This window comes from Mirounga leonina, unplaced genomic scaffold (genome assembly GCF_011800145.1).
Source record: "Mirounga leonina isolate KUSES-001 unplaced genomic scaffold, KU_Mleo_1.0 Mir_82, whole genome shotgun sequence".
NCBI lineage: Eukaryota > Metazoa > Chordata > Mammalia > Carnivora > Phocidae > Mirounga > Mirounga leonina.
In genome coordinates this window covers 48,146,380-48,161,284 of record NW_023270825.1, presented here as the reverse complement: position 1 = coordinate 48,161,284, position 14,905 = coordinate 48,146,380, and the positions used below count along the sequence as shown (strand labels likewise).

The window sequence follows — 14,905 nt, the reverse complement described above, 5'->3', positions numbered from 1 at the left end:
TCTTGTAGAAAAAGTTGTTTTTATTATTTTTTAAGATTTTATTTGAGAGACAGAGTGTGCACAAGGGGGCGGAGGGGCAGAGGAAGGAGAAACAGACTACCCGCTGAACAGGGAGCCAGAAACTGGCTGGATCCCAGGACCTTAGGATCATAACCTGAGCCAAGGACAGACGCTTACTGACAGCCATTCAGGTGCCCCAAAAGTTACTTTTTTCATCAACAAATGCAGATGTATCTATGTTGGGACTAAGTGCTAACCAGCTGTTACTCCTACACCCTAGCCCTTTGCATTACTCATCTACAGCCATCCCATGTAAATATCTAGGCCAACTTAAAAATTCTTATACAAAATGCAGAATTTTTCTTCTCACAACCCATACCCTTTGTCACTTTTTGCTTTTGATACTCATGTTTTGCCTTCCATGGGTTACAAGGCTCTTTGAGTTTCAGCCTTCCATTCCATTTTCAGTGGTAACTGTGTACTTTCTCAAACCTCCCAATAACCACGAAGTTGTAACATTTGAGTATCTCCCAGAGTAACTTCTAAAAGAATCAAAAAAGTTTATGCCATCATGGACTCAGTTTTTTTTCACTAGCTTCAGAATGTCTTGCAGTTAGAAGTCAGTTTTAAACTGCTGCCTTACATTCAGGACCAGTCTAACACAGTGCTGTCCAAAAAAACCGATGGAAATATTCTGTATCTGTGTTGTCCAATAGGCTAGCCAGTCAGCGTATGTGGCTGTTGAGCACTAAATGTAGCTAGTGTAACTGAGGAACTGCATTTCTTATTTAAATATCTATATATGGCTAGTCCTCCCTACTGGACACTAACTTCCAAGTCAGCTCTTTTTATACCCCAACTTGGATACTCTGCCCCACTCAGTCTGCCTAATTAATCCTCATTTACTTTTTTCAAAATCTGATTGAGACCTTTCCCAGCAGCTCATCAATTGTGATTATGAATTAACCTAACACATATATTTGAAATTGGCCAGAAAAAGTAAAGAAAGTAGCAGTTCTTTCCCTGGTATGTGGTTTCTATCCATAACCTAGTTTGTAAAGTTGGGAGGTGGAACTCCTGTCTTCTTTATATATAAATACAAAATTCCAATTTTGTGGAACTAAATTTAGTAATTTGAGGATAAACCTTAGTTCACTGACACATTTGCTATTTCCTTAATTTTGAATCACATTAAGCATGTCATTCTATTTAGATTTCTAAAAAAAACCACAAAATATTTGGGTAAAAATATCACTCTATTTATTTTCATACAGGTTTAATTTTCCTACAGCGTCAACATTTTCTTCTCAAAAATAAAAGAAGAATCTCAAAGCTTAGAACTGGATCACTTGACCCTTTCTCTTCTTATCTCCTCCCAATTCAAAATGCTTGCATCTCTTAATGGCCAGCATCCTCTTGGACCTGCAGTTAGGTTCAACACATTCAAGCCTCAGCACAATCTTCTTTGTGGTTTTAGCCTTCTTCCGGAAAATCGGCTTTGTCTGCCCACCATAGCCACTCTGCTTCCGATCATAGCGTCTCTTTCCCTGGGCATAAAGGGAATCCTTGCCCTTCTTATACTGGGTCACTTTGTGAGGCTGATGCTTTCCACACTTCTTACAGAAAGTCCTTCGGGTTTTAGGAACGTTGACCATCTCTGCAGTAGCGCTGTCTGCACGATGAAAATGTAAAATATTTTAAGTTACAGTAACAGACTTCAAACATTTTTAATAAAGTGCTTTAAGAATATAGGAAACATTACAAAATTACATTAATCAGTAATGTATAAACCCACCAAGTACTCCTTTTACGTATGAGTCAATACACCTAGAAGTGCACACCTTTTTGGAATGCGTACAGCGTTTATGGAATGAGACGAAAAATCAGCAAAAAGCAGTACAGGGGCGCCCAGCAGCCAGTTCCCCGTACAAAGTGGGTTACTTTGGAGCTCAATTTACTGTGGCTGTCCCAAGAAGAAAAGCATAGTGGTGTTTATCTAATTTTCTTTCTCAGAGAGGACCAAAGCTAGAGTCTCCGACTCTTCCAATCGCACCCTCTTCCTCCATGTTCTAGCTCCTGGGTATAGCCCGGTTCAGTGCGGGATTTCAGTCAATAGCTACAGCTACGGCCCGCCTCCGTTCCTTCTCCGGGAACCGCAGCAGTGTGCTTTCACTTTTCCCCTCCGAAGCACCGGCACCCGTCAGCAGCCCTGAAGGCTGACGTGTCCTTAGTAAGTGCCTCCCGGCCCACTAGCCGCCATTCGTGAGCCCTCTGCCGAGGGGAGAAGCCAGTTAATTCTGCCAAGACAGCGGGTCTCGCCCTCCAGTTCCTACAAGGGCCTGGTCCGTCCCCAGATTCTGAGCACTGGAGGCTCCTGCTGAGACCGCTACACTCCCTTCTTGGCTTACCTGGAAACTCGACGTCCGCGCTCCTCGCCTCGCTCTGCCCGCGCCTAACAGGAAAAGGGAGGAAGAAGCGGAAGTAGGAACTGAGCGTGAGCGACAGTGCTACGGACCAATAGGCAGCAGGCAGTGGGGGCCTGTCGTCTCCGGGCGCGTCCGGGAAGCTCCAACCAGCGGCCCAAGGGGCGGGCCGGGGCGGTGTGGGCCCGAGGGCCGCGGAGCTCCGCGGGCCAGTCGCGGGTTGTCAGAACGGTCGGCGCCGGAGTGGGGCGAGGCTGCGTCGCTCGGGCTTGGCGGTCTGGGGCCCGCGTAAGCATGAGAGCGCAGAGGACGCAGGGCCGCTGGAGGCGCAGGTAACCAAGCGGGGGTGCGGTGGGGCCGCGGCGGGACTTCTTCCGGGACCCGTGCTGAATGGAAAGGACCGAGGCGGCGCCGAGCCGCGGCTCCTAGCGGCGGGGCCGCTGCCCGAGCTGCAGCTGCCAGGCGAGGATGTGTGGAGCCCGGGCGGCGCGGGGGAACTGAGACCCTTCGGGCCCCTGGACTCCCGGGGTCCGGGATGAGTTAGCTGGGGCAGCCGCGGGGGCCAGTTCTGACTGCTGCAGGCCAAGGCGACGGCCACCACCCGCCCGCCCCTTCTGTGCAGAAGCCGCTAGCTCCTTTTCGCGCCCGCCCGCCCGCTCTCCCTGCCCTGGAGACCATGAGGTTCCGCATCTATAAGCGGAAGGTGCTGATCCTGACGCTCGTGGTGGCCGCCTGCGGCTTCGTCCTCTGGAGCAGCAATGGGCGACAAAGGAAGAACGAGGCCCTCGCCCCGCCGCTGCTGGACGCCGAGCTCGCGCGAGGAGCGGGCGGCCGGGGCGGGGACCATTATGCTGTGTCCGTGGGCATCCGCCGGGTCTCCAACGAGTCGGCGGCTCCTCTGGTCCCGGCGGCCCCGCAGCCCGAGGCGGACAACCTGACGCTGCGGTACAGGTCCCTGGTGTACCAGCTGAACTTTGACCAGACGCTGAGGAATGTAGATAAGGCCGGCTCCTGGGCCCCCCGAGAGCTGGTGCTGGTGGTCCAGGTGCATAACCGGCCGGATTACCTCCGACTGCTGCTGGACTCACTCCGAAAAGCCCAGGGCATTGACAACGTCCTCGTCATCTTTAGCCATGACTTCTGGTCGACAGAGATCAATCAGCTGATCGCTGGGGTGGATTTCTGTCCGGTTCTGCAGGTGTTCTTTCCTTTCAGCATTCAGTTGTACCCCAGCGAGTTTCCAGGCAGCGACCCCAGAGATTGCCCCAGAGACCTGGAGAAGACTGCAGCGTTGAAGATGGGATGCATTAATGCTGAGTATCCCGACTCCTTTGGCCATTATAGAGAGGCCAAGTTCTCCCAAACCAAACACCATTGGTGGTGGAAGCTGCATTTTGTATGGGAAAGAGTCAAAGTTCTTCGAGACTATGCTGGCCTCATACTTTTCCTAGAGGAGGATCACTACTTAGCCCCAGACTTTTACCATGTCTTTAAAAAGATGTGGAAGTTAAAGCAGGAAGCGTGTCCTGAGTGTGATGTTCTCTCCCTGGGGACCTATACGGCCATTCGCAGTTTCCATGGCATTGCTGACAAGGTAGATGTGAAAACTTGGAAATCCACAGAGCACAATATGGGTCTAGCCTTGACCCGGGATGCATATCAGAAGCTGATTGAGTGCACAGACACTTTCTGTACTTATGATGATTATAACTGGGATTGGACTCTTCAGTATTTAACTGTATCTTGTCTTCCAAAATTCTGGAAAGTGCTGGTTCCTCAAGTTCCTAGAATATTTCATGCTGGAGACTGTGGTATGCACCACAAGAAAACCTGTAGACCATCCACTCAGAGTGCCCAAATTGAGTCACTCTTAAATAATAACAAACAGTACTTGTTTCCAGAAACTCTAATTATCAGTGAGAAGTTTGTGGCAGCCATTTCCCCACCTAGGAAAAATGGAGGGTGGGGAGATATTAGGGACCATGAACTCTGTAAAAGTTATAGAAGACTGCAGTGAAAAATCACAATTACAAAAGCAAAGGTCACAGTCTTCTATTTTTGATATTTGTCCAAACAGAATATACAGTTGACTAAAAGGGTTTAGGAACTGGTTTCTGCTTTAATACGGAAAAAAAAAAAAAAAAAATTCTTGTAAAAGGTGTCCAAATATAGTAATCTTTTCCTTCTATGTCTGATTAAAATTTAAACACAAGTTTTCATTTTGGGAGTTGGGTTTTAAAGTTCAATCTGTGTCTGCTAAAGGTAATCATTGTTAATTGGTAAAAGAAAAGAGGGGAAATTTTATTTAAATTGCATCTATTAATCTTTTTATCTGGAACTTTGTACACTTTTCCACTTTCAAAACTTATTTTAAGTACAGCAGACTTTATTTAAAACTGTCATAGCAGTAAAAAGTATTACAGTGGAATTGTTAGTATTAATCGAACAAGCCCAATTTCACTCTTGACACGGTTACTAGGAAGGGATTGCTTCACTGGTTTTATAATTCAAAAGTTATGTTTGTTAAACACCCTATCAGAACAGACATTTTCAGTATTACAGATTCCTCTATTATTGTGTTAAGATTTGCCTGTGCTTTGGAACCTTCTTGGAACACACTTTATTTTGGAATGTATTTGATAAGAAAGTTTAAACACTGTTTTCACCTCAATGTAGAAATACAGTGGGTTTTTTTTTTTTTTCTTTTAGTGCTGCCAAAATAAAATACTCATTTTTGCATAAAAAGGTTCCTAATTATTTTGCAGAATAAATTTTGTTTACTCTTTACACCAAAATTCAGTGAAGGCATTCCAGAAGTTTTAAAGTTTACATTACATCTTCATGTGTACTATTTGTACATCATATCACTGAGTTTGAAATAAAGAAAACCCCACTCTGGACAATGCATTCCCTTTAGAAGAGACTGGCTTTCAAATTAGCCAAGCATAGATAATGAACAATAAAAAGCTGCTGTGTAAGTAAAATACAGACTAAATTGTTTTCAAAAGCCAGAAATGATAGAAAGTTCAGTCATGCCAAAGTGAAAATGTTCTAGTGCCAGCTGTAACTAAAATTATACTTGTTAAAAGGACATAGTAAATAGTAGGAAACACGCTTAAAATTTATTCCATATTTAATGTGGAAGTTTCTCTTAATAGTATATAATTGCATTCAACCAGAAGTTACTCAGACACTAATTTCTGTGTAGATAGGACATCATTTCAGTCTAAGAAAATTGTGTATTAAATGGACAATTTTGAAATTATTTCGTCAAATTAAGTCATATGGTTGACAAAATGCATGTGGTCGTTCTAGGTGGAACAAAATAGATCTCTTGCTTTATGAGCTATATTTTTATTACCCTCATAGCCCAGTTTGGTTCCAGATTTTATAGGGGTTCTAAATGTAAATCAGGATGAATTGCCAGGCTTTGTACTAGCTTTTGGTGCTCTGATCTGACTTTCACCAGTTCAAAGGATTAAAAAAATGAGTTAATTTCCAGGACTAAGGGAAGCCAGAGGTTTGAATTAGCTATTTTGAATGAGAAATAGATCAGATAAACTAGCTCATGGCTTTGGGGTCTGCACTTAGATCAACGAATATTTTCCTTTCTACATTTTCTTTCATGCTGTACTAAAAATTTTTGTGAGAAAAAAACCTATTCGATTTTCTCCTGGCCTCCAATATAAATATTAATAACTTAGCCACTGTTAAGATAAATTATCTGTTGCCCTTTTTAGCTATTACAAGAGAAACTGACTAGAAAACACTGGCTTTTTGGTTTGTTTTCATGTAATATAGTGAAGACAATTTTCCTATGGGAGCAAATTCCCAGATTTTTAATTGTTCTAAAATTCATAAATGTAGGGGTACCTAGCTGGCCCAGTTGGTGGAGTGTCTGACTATTGATCTCAGGGTTGTAAGTTCGAGCCCCACATTTGGGTATAGAGATTACTTAAAAGCTTTTAAAAAATTTGATAAATGTATTCTATAAAACCAAGAAATGTTTTAACAACAGTAACTTCCAAAAACATCTTTTAAGTTGAATTTTAAAGGCATCACTAAATAACCTGTATAACTCTCTCTCTATATATATATAGTGTGTGTGTGTGTGTGTGTGACACACATAAAATACAGAGTTGAAGCAAAAATACTAAATTTCATTCAGTGTATTTGTATTATAATTGGATGGTTAATATTGGTTAGTAAAGTTCTAAGAATCTCTATTTCAAGCAAAATACATCCTATTTAGTGAAACCTAAAGGCACAGTTTGGAGATTCTACCCCTACCCACACACACATACTGATTAATTTCTAGTTAATTGCATTCTTGAAAATTACTTTTTGTAACAGACACAACTTAGTGAATATTTACTTTGAAACTTTATTAAAGTAATGGTAAACAAAAGAAGCCAAAAACAAACAAGCAAATATATACAGGTTGTATTAAAACTAAATGTTTAACTGTCCATTAGAAAAAATATACATCTAAATACACAAAAATCTCCATAATTAAGAAAACTTTGTATAAACTCTACATGCAAAAAAAAAAAAATTCTCTCTGGTTTCCCCATTAGAATCAAAATTGCAAATTTTAATTTTATACTTTCTTGAATACTTTAAGATCGTAGTTAACAGAAAGATAATCTAAGTCCAAAAAATTTTTACTTTTAAACCCTAAAATTATATAGAATTAGTCCAAGTCATATAGCAAAGAATTATGAAAACTGAATGCGCATTGAGTCACATGATCTTTAATAAACTGCACACTACCGTCCTGCATATTGGTTTCTTTTATGTTGTTAAGACCAGGTAAATTGTGAACTGTAGTTTTGTTTAGTAATGAAGATAGGTCATCTCCATCTAATTCTTTCTCTTCTGTTATCATTGGTTCTTTTAAGTCATCTTTTTCCTCATTTGAGTAAACAGGACTTTTTTCTTTTATAAATTCAGGTTCCATTTTTGACTCAGGTTGCTGAGACTTTCCAAACAGCATGTGAGAAACATCAAGAGACCCTTGTTGCAAGCATACAACTGAACCACAACTGTCTGTTTCTAGTACTTTAACTGCTGTAGATGAATCAGAATCAGTTGTTGAGGTGGTAGGATGTTCTGTATTTTCTTTTTCAGTTAGATGACTTCCTTCAGCGCCTTTTTCTTCCCTTTCATGAAGCTGTTCAGAGTTACTACATTCTTGCAACTATGTCAAGAGAAACAACAAATTAAGAATCTTTGAAAAAAACAGAAAATTAAATTGTACTCTCTGGATATAGGGTTTTTTTTTTTTAATTTTTCTTTTTTTAAGTTTTTTTTTTTAATATATAATGCTTACAGATCTGCAAATAGGCTTCTGGGCTTCCCCCCTCAAAGTTATCTTCCAAATGCTGCCAGTTATTTTTTAACAATGCAGACAGTGCAAACCTGGCATTAATTCTTGATTAATTGCTTTCAATGACCCCTTATCTCCTTCAGAATAAAATAATCCTGGCCAACAAAACCCTTTAGTAGTCATTCTTTTTTCTTAAAAGATTTTATTTTTATTTATTTGACAGAGAGACACAGCCAGAGAGGGAGCACAAGCAGGGGTAGAGGCAGAGGGAGAAGCAGGCTTCCCGCGGAGCAGGGAGCCTGATGCGGGGCTTGATCCCAGGACCCTGGGATCATGATCCGAGCGGAAGGAAGGCAGACGCTTAACGACTGAGCCACCCAGGCGCCCCAGTAGTCAATTCTTAAAAGGACATTCTTTAATTTCTTGAATTTTCTTGAATTTCTGTGATTCTTCAAACCACTCTCCTCCCCAATTCATATGTAAATCAATTGTGCTAGTTACTAAATTATTTGTGTCCAATATTGAAGACTAAAAATAACCACACTTAAGGTTCAACTAGAAAGAATAAACAAACTGAATGACATAGCTCCATCCCATGGTTTGAGAGTCAAAAAGACTTGTTTGTCCCCGAACTCGTACTCAAACTTCCCAAATGTTAGTTTTTTCCCTCTTCCTCAGTGGACAGTTATTTTGGCATTAAATGAGATATATGTGAAAATGAATGTCACAAAGTGTTTGGCACATAGTAAAATACATGCAAAAAAAGTCTTTACTCCTCTTAAGTCTTCCCAGCCATTATGTACATTTAATTTAAAGTTATGACATCAAGAAATCAAAAATTAAGTTATCTGTCAGGCTTTAACCTTGTCCTAAATCACTACAGAGGCCACCAAATCCTTACCTTTGCATGAATTTGAATCTTACAATCAGTAACCTGAAGAACTTCAATTAATGGTGGGGTTAAGGACATTGTCTGATTAAATGGAGGGCTCAGGACCTCTTCAAGAACCTCATCAACATTTTCTTCATTGACAAACAGTCTTTCCTAAAATAAAATGAGAAAACATATTCTGCCTTATAGGTCATTTTTGACACAGTTGATCTAAGAACAGCTCATACAAGTGCTTACACACTTCAGGATTACACTTCTAAAATGTTTAATGTTACTCCTATGCTGTTTTGGCAGAAGAAAACAGTATTGTATGGAGCAGTAAGAATAGCAAGAGTATATACATAGATCAGAAAAGACCCTAAAAGAAAAAAGTCTTAGTTCCTTCTCTAAGTCTCTGTTAACAGTCTGAGATAATCTTACTTACAAATGGTATTTTCCTTTCCTTTTTCTCTTAATATTTTATAAGAATAACATCACCTCTAGGGCTATAAATGCAGTTGCTGCTATAAAATGTAATTTTAGAATACTTCCTAATGAGACAGCTAAGAAATATATATGACAGGATTTATTTAAATTTTGTGTGACCAGTTTGCCTTTTAGTACTTGGCCAGGTAAGAGCCAAATATAATATTTAAGAGAAGTATATTCTGTTTTTGCACATTGAGATAATCCATTGTGACAGTAGCATATAGCTATGTATAAGAATGAGGTAGATTTCAAGAGGCTGACATGGAAAGATTTCCAAACTATAATTAGGAAGCGCATAAATCACTTTTACCAGAATCCCAAACACAAAGCAACTTGTGCATATTCATGTCAAGTGAATACAGGTATATAGTTAGGGTGCTGAAGGGATAACCATATTTAAAATGCATAAAATCAGTTTAATGTTGCCCAAAATAAAGTACTTTCATAAAAACAAATTTCCAAATAAACAGTTCATTATTTGGTCCAAATAGGAGGGCAAAATCAGAAAGAGACAAGTTTAAAGTTCCCTTATATTAAGTAGTATTTAAACTTATGAATACCTACCATGAACGTTGGGTACAGAAAAATCTTATATTTGGAGTAATTTCCTTGCTATTATTTTAAAGTTCCAGAATAACTGTATTATAGAAACATCCCCCAATTAAAAGCATTTGTAAGGTTCCTGCCCCTGAAAGACACATTAATTGCACAAAAATACACCAAATACTTTTAGTCTTTAGTTAACCCAAGGAAAAATAATATTTATAATGGAAATGGTTATGATTAAAACAAAGTATTTGCATAAACTCACCTTATTCTAATGACTGATTCTACTCTAAAAGATACTGAATTTAGTGGTCCTAAAGCTCTAGGAAAATTTCCAGTGAATATTTAGGCTTTTATAAATCTATTTTATACTTGTTTATGTGTAAAGTAACAATTCCGACCTTGACAGTCACAAAGCAGTCTAATTATTTTCATATGATGCATATAATATAATCATTATATATGTCTACCCACACATTACTCTTGTGATTTTAAAAAATTTTACTTTAATACTTAGACCCTAGTCCAGTGAAATGTAAAGAAAAATAACTGAATATAATGGTTCCATCAGCTTTAGCAAATGTGATGATTTAACAAAATAATTACAAATCTATTTCAAGCATCAAAGATATAAAACACAGTTGCCCTAATCCCATTTTGGTCTAGTTTCTTTGCTAAAATAATGTTAGCCTTCTAGAAAATCAGATTAAAATAATAGTCTTTAGTATTCTCTCAACTGCTTATCCATAAAACTTTCTTCCCAGTTGTTATTTTTATATTTATTAAAACAATTACAGGGGCACCTGGCTGGCTCAGTTGGAGGAGCATGCAACTCTTTATCTCCGGAAGTGAGTTTGAGCCCCAGGACCGGGTAGAGGGGTAGAGATTAAGTAAATAAATTTTAAAAACAAATAGATAAATAAAACAATTACAGGAGAACGACTGCCCTTTCCTAAATTTCCCCCTTCTGATGATATAAACAGATAGTCAGTTTCATATTATATTCTCACAAAGCATCTTACCTCACCCTGACTATTTATTTTACCATTTTGGGAGAGTTTCAAATTAACCACTTCTCACAGAAGATACCCCCTTAAAATACGACTTATTAGCAAATATCTAGGAAAATCATAGGGAAGAAACGAAAATTTCTGGCAAATTAAAACCCAAGGCTAAAAACTTAATTTTCAGTATATAATCTGCAACTAGTTTTATTTCTGGGAATTTAACCCTTGAATTTGTTAAAAGCTAAAAAAAAATTACATGTAAAACTGATACATACCTCAATGAAAACCACCAATTGCTAATTTATGAGTTTAAAATTTTCCTTAGAACTTAAAATTTTACAAAGTTTTTTAAAAAAATTATCAATAGGGGCAGGCGTGTGAGTGGCTCAGCCAGTTGAGGAACCCACTCTTGATTTAGCTCATGTCATGGTCTCCAGTCCTGGGATGAGCCCAGTGTATGCTCCCGCTCAGCGGGGAAGTCTGCTTCTCTCTCTCTCTCTCCTTCTGCCCCTCACCTGCTTAAGTCAATAAATAAATAAATAAATACTTTTTAAAAAATTGTCAGTTATACTGGAGTACTGAATCTGAAATTCAAGAACCTCAATAACCTAAGAAGTATAGTCGCAACTACAATCGAACACACTATTCATGAAAATTATGTCCTAAGTAAACTAGGTAATGCTCAGCCCCAAGTTCTAGAGTACCTGCCCACAAGAGGTGTAGCTGATCTTGATGTTCACTCTAACAAATATTTATATAGTTGATCTTTCAACAGCAGGGGGTTAGGGGACATTTCCCTCCTCTCCACCCGGTGGTCCCCCCCCCCCCCCGTTGAAAAATCAACCTCCAACTTTTGACTCCTCCAAAGCTTAACTACTAGTAGCCTACTGTTGACTGGAAGCCTTACCTATAACATAAACAGCCCATTAACTAATATTTTATGTTGTATTATATACTATATTCTTACCATGTAAACTAGAGAAAAAAAATGTTTTTAAGAAAATCATTAGAGAAAATACATTTATAGTATTATACTGTATTTATCAAAAAAGATCTGCTTATAAGTGAATCCAGGCAGATCCAACCTGTGTTGTTCAAGGGTCAATTATAAAAGCGGGATGGAGTATTTCAAATATAAGAGTCTAGAAAGAACTGTTACCTCCAAAGAATCCTTGTTTAAACCATAATACCACTCTCTCCAATGTCCATAGCACTCTGGCGATTTAGCCAGTTCTATCACTGCATTGTTTGAAGAAATACTAGCCACAGGTTCTTTGGTACTCAATTTATTCTCCGGAGCAAATTGCAAAAAGAAGGAATAATAAACTAAGTCTTGGGTGGAGAAGCCTAATTTGTACCGGAAGGGGCTCACATCCCCTTGAAGACTTTGCGGTTGGATCCGAGGCACTTGAATTAGCAGAGTCAGGGATTCTTCATCCTGATTACAATGCAAAGGAGGACACAAAGGTTCCTTGCTGCCGGTCCCGGGACCACCCATGGCTCGATCGGAGGGCTCCCGGCCCGCGCCTTCCCCGATCACTCGCGTCTCAACGCCGAGGTCTCCACGAGCACTCTCTCTTCCTGCAGAAGAACCCCTGTCAAGGTCCCCAGATGAAGTACCAGGGGAGCCTCCTCCACCGTCCCCAGGTGAGTTCCCTGCTACGGTAGGCGGCTCCTCCTCGATGCCCGTTGTCCACACCGCTTGCTCGTCCAGGTCCTGCTCCTCGGGCTCGGAGACGAGCTCCTCCGCAGCGGCGGCTGGGGTGGTGATCCTGGCGTCCGCAGCCCCGGGTGGCCTGGGATCCGCGCCACCGTTACCGGCACAACCCCCTGCCGGGCTCATCGCCCCCTTGCGAGCGGAAGCGCAGGTCGCGCCGTCAGTTCCGGACATGCAGACGGACTCTTCCGGCGCCACGGCGGGTTCCTGGCGCGCGGGGGGCAGCGCCACGGGAAGCGTGACCACCAGCTGTCGCCGGGCCTTGTTGAACTGCGCTTTGCCGCGGCTGTCGTCCACTGGGTACGGGAGCGAGAGCCGCAGCCGGTAGTCGGGTTTCCTTGAGTCGAGGCACAGCCGCTTTCCCGACACCTCCAGCGCCGCCTGCTCGGCCGAGCGCAACAGCGGCAGCTCGATGGTGACCACCAGCTCCCGGGGCACCGGGCTGGGGGCCGAGTCCCGGGAGCAGCGGTAATCCTGGAGGTCCACGTGGTGGCGCTGCACCACGCTGTAGCGAGGCTCTGTGGGGGCGGGCTGCAGGACGGCCTCCGGAGGAGAGGGCGCCTGGGGTGGGGGGACCACTGAGTTTCCGGCCGCCGCAGGGCACCGGTAGGGGTAGGGGAAATCGGGGAGAGGGCTCTCCGGCTCCTCCTCGGGCCGGGCCGGGCCGCCCCCGGGAAGGGGCGTGCGCAGCACGGCGGCCTCCTGAGTCCCCTTGTACTTGATCTTCAGGGTCTTGGCATTCCTGCGGTCCAGCTTCACGCCGAACTGCTTCTCGACGGCCTCCAGTGCCGTGGCGTCCAGCATCTGGCGGAAGCGCTCGTGGCGCCGGGCCAGCGCGAGCGCGTCTGGGTGGAAGACCACGTCGTAGACCGTGTAGCGGGTGCCTCGGCCCCCCGCGTACTCGCGGCCGGGAGCCAGGCTGTAGGGCAGGGACCACTGGCTGCCGGCCGCCGCGCCCCTGGGGCCGGGTCGGCCGCTGGGCGCGCCCACCAGCGCGTTGCTGCACACGTTCACGAAGCAGCGGCGCGCCCCGTCGAGGCTAGTGCGCAGTACGTGACCCGGCTGCGGGTGCACGAACCGCACGTCCACCCCGCGCTCACGCTCCAGCGCGGTGATCTCCGCCTCGTAGCGCCGCCGGTTCTCCGGGTCCGTGAGCTCCTCGGCGTACTCGGTGAACAATCGCCGGAACTCCGGGTCCTGGAAGGCCGAGGTGAGCCGCTGGACCTCCTCTCCGCTCAGGTCCAAGTCCTCCAGCGGCGAAGAGGCTGCCGCCTTGGCCATGTTGCCCCGCGGCTCCTAGCCCTCGGGCGGGAGGAGATGGACCCGAGACCAGGTGGGTGGGCCGCGCCGTGGAGTCGCTGGTCTGCGGAGAGTGGGGCGGCCCAGTTCGGTAACCGCCAGAGAACTGAGCCCGAGGCAGCGCGTGGTCGTTGCCATAGTGACACCGCCACCAGCCGGGAGGAGGGGCAGGACTTGGAGCCGGCTGGTGGAAGCGCCACAGATAGCCTCTTAGTTCCTTCAGATCAACCCACAACGCCACATACTGCCTTTTAGATTCCTGTGCCATGGGGCAATTGCTTCTGCAGAATAACGGTCACAATAATTGTAATTTCCAGCCTGTATGTACGTTATCGTATTCACAAGCTGTAATTCAAGTTTAAGTTTATGTACACTTTTTACTTTACCAAACCGACATTTCAGTTTTCTGGACATTTCACCATAAAGTTTGCCCTATGACAACTCACATTTGGGGCAAGAGCTATGGGCAGGTTATTCATAAATACCTAATGATCAATAAGCATACAGGACTTTTTATTTTTAGTTTCTTTCTTTTTTTTTTTTTTTTTATTTAGTAATCTCTACACTCAACCTAGGGCTGAACTCAGGACCCCGAGATCAAGAGTCGCATGCTCCTCTGACTGAGCCAGCCAGGCCCCCCAGGACTTTAACAGTAAAAATGCGAATGTAAGATCCCACATATTACCTATCAAAATGGCAAAGGCTGTTTTTACAATTACTGTATTTCCTTGGGGTGGTAGTAAAGCCTTTCTAGAGAGTAGTTTGGTAGCTGTATAAAAGCCTTTAGAAGGTACATACTCTTTTCATCCAGCAATTCTAAGAGCGTGCTCAAAGCAACATTTCCCATGATTGTAAAGGTTTGGGAAGAATCCAAGAATTCAACAGTGGGACTGGGCGAGCAGATTTTGCTATAGCCATACAGTGGGATTTTATGCATTCAAAAGTAATGTTATAGAATAATATTTATTGACTAAGGTAGTTACTAATTTGTAGTTGTTAAATCCAGTGATTGTTCTTCTGTTCTCATTTTGTTGAAACTTTCATCAGCATTTAACACAGTTGATGTTGGCATTACCTCAGTGACAAGACACTTCACAGATTTCTCTCCTACCTCATCAGACACTTAACATTATATAGTCTGTTTTGCAAGTGTTTGCCTCTGTTTCACTTGTAAGTGGAAATGCCTGAAGGCTGGGATCCTGTCTCTTCTCCATTTACATTCTC

General features: G+C 42.9%; 3 protein-coding genes across 3 annotated transcripts; 1 reads left to right on the top strand and 2 right to left on the bottom strand.

The window, feature by feature from the left end:
* Positions 1-1,237: 1,237 nt before the first annotated feature.
* RPL36AL (ribosomal protein L36a like) lies at positions 1,238-2,499 on the bottom strand. Its single transcript, XM_034993164.1, has 2 exons — positions 2,409-2,499; positions 1,238-1,672 (listed from the first exon to the last, which is right to left on the bottom strand). Exon 2 carries the CDS (start codon positions 1,653-1,655, stop codon positions 1,335-1,337), a length of 321 nt encoding a protein of 106 aa, XP_034849055.1. The 5' UTR covers positions 1,656-1,672; positions 2,409-2,499; the 3' UTR covers positions 1,238-1,334.
* Positions 2,500-2,614: 115 nt separating this feature from the next.
* MGAT2 (alpha-1,6-mannosyl-glycoprotein 2-beta-N-acetylglucosaminyltransferase) lies at positions 2,615-6,650 on the top strand. Its single transcript, XM_034993163.1, has 2 exons — positions 2,615-2,755; positions 3,046-6,650. The coding sequence occupies exon 2, from the start codon at positions 3,100-3,102 to the stop codon at positions 4,438-4,440; it is 1,341 nt and encodes a 446-aa protein (XP_034849054.1). The 5' UTR covers positions 2,615-2,755; positions 3,046-3,099; the 3' UTR covers positions 4,441-6,650.
* A 99-nt stretch (positions 6,651-6,749) lies between these two features.
* On the bottom strand, positions 6,750-13,678 carry DNAAF2 (dynein axonemal assembly factor 2). Its single transcript, XM_034993159.1, has 3 exons — positions 11,825-13,678; positions 8,654-8,797; positions 6,750-7,623 (listed from the first exon to the last, which is right to left on the bottom strand). Exons 1-3 carry the CDS (start codon positions 13,661-13,663, stop codon positions 7,117-7,119), a joined length of 2,490 nt encoding a protein of 829 aa, XP_034849050.1. The 5' UTR covers positions 13,664-13,678; the 3' UTR covers positions 6,750-7,116.
* Positions 13,679-14,905: the final 1,227 nt, after the last annotated feature.

Coding starts and splice junctions, on each gene's coding strand:
- RPL36AL (XM_034993164.1), bottom strand. CDS start 1,655: ATGGTCAACGTTCCTAAAACCCGAAGGACTTTCTGTAAGAAGTGTGGA.
- MGAT2 (XM_034993163.1), top strand. CDS start 3,100: ATGAGGTTCCGCATCTATAAGCGGAAGGTGCTGATCCTGACGCTCGTG.
- DNAAF2 (XM_034993159.1), bottom strand. CDS start 13,663: ATGGCCAAGGCGGCAGCCTCTTCGCCGCTGGAGGACTTGGACCTGAGC. Junction 8,798..11,824: donor TAAACAAGGATTCTTTGGAG/GTAACAGTTCTT, acceptor ATTTTATTTTAG/GAAAGACTGTTTGTCAATGA. Junction 7,624..8,653: donor AGATTCAAATTCATGCAAAG/GTAAGGATTTGG, acceptor CTCTTGACATAG/TTGCAAGAATGTAGTAACTC.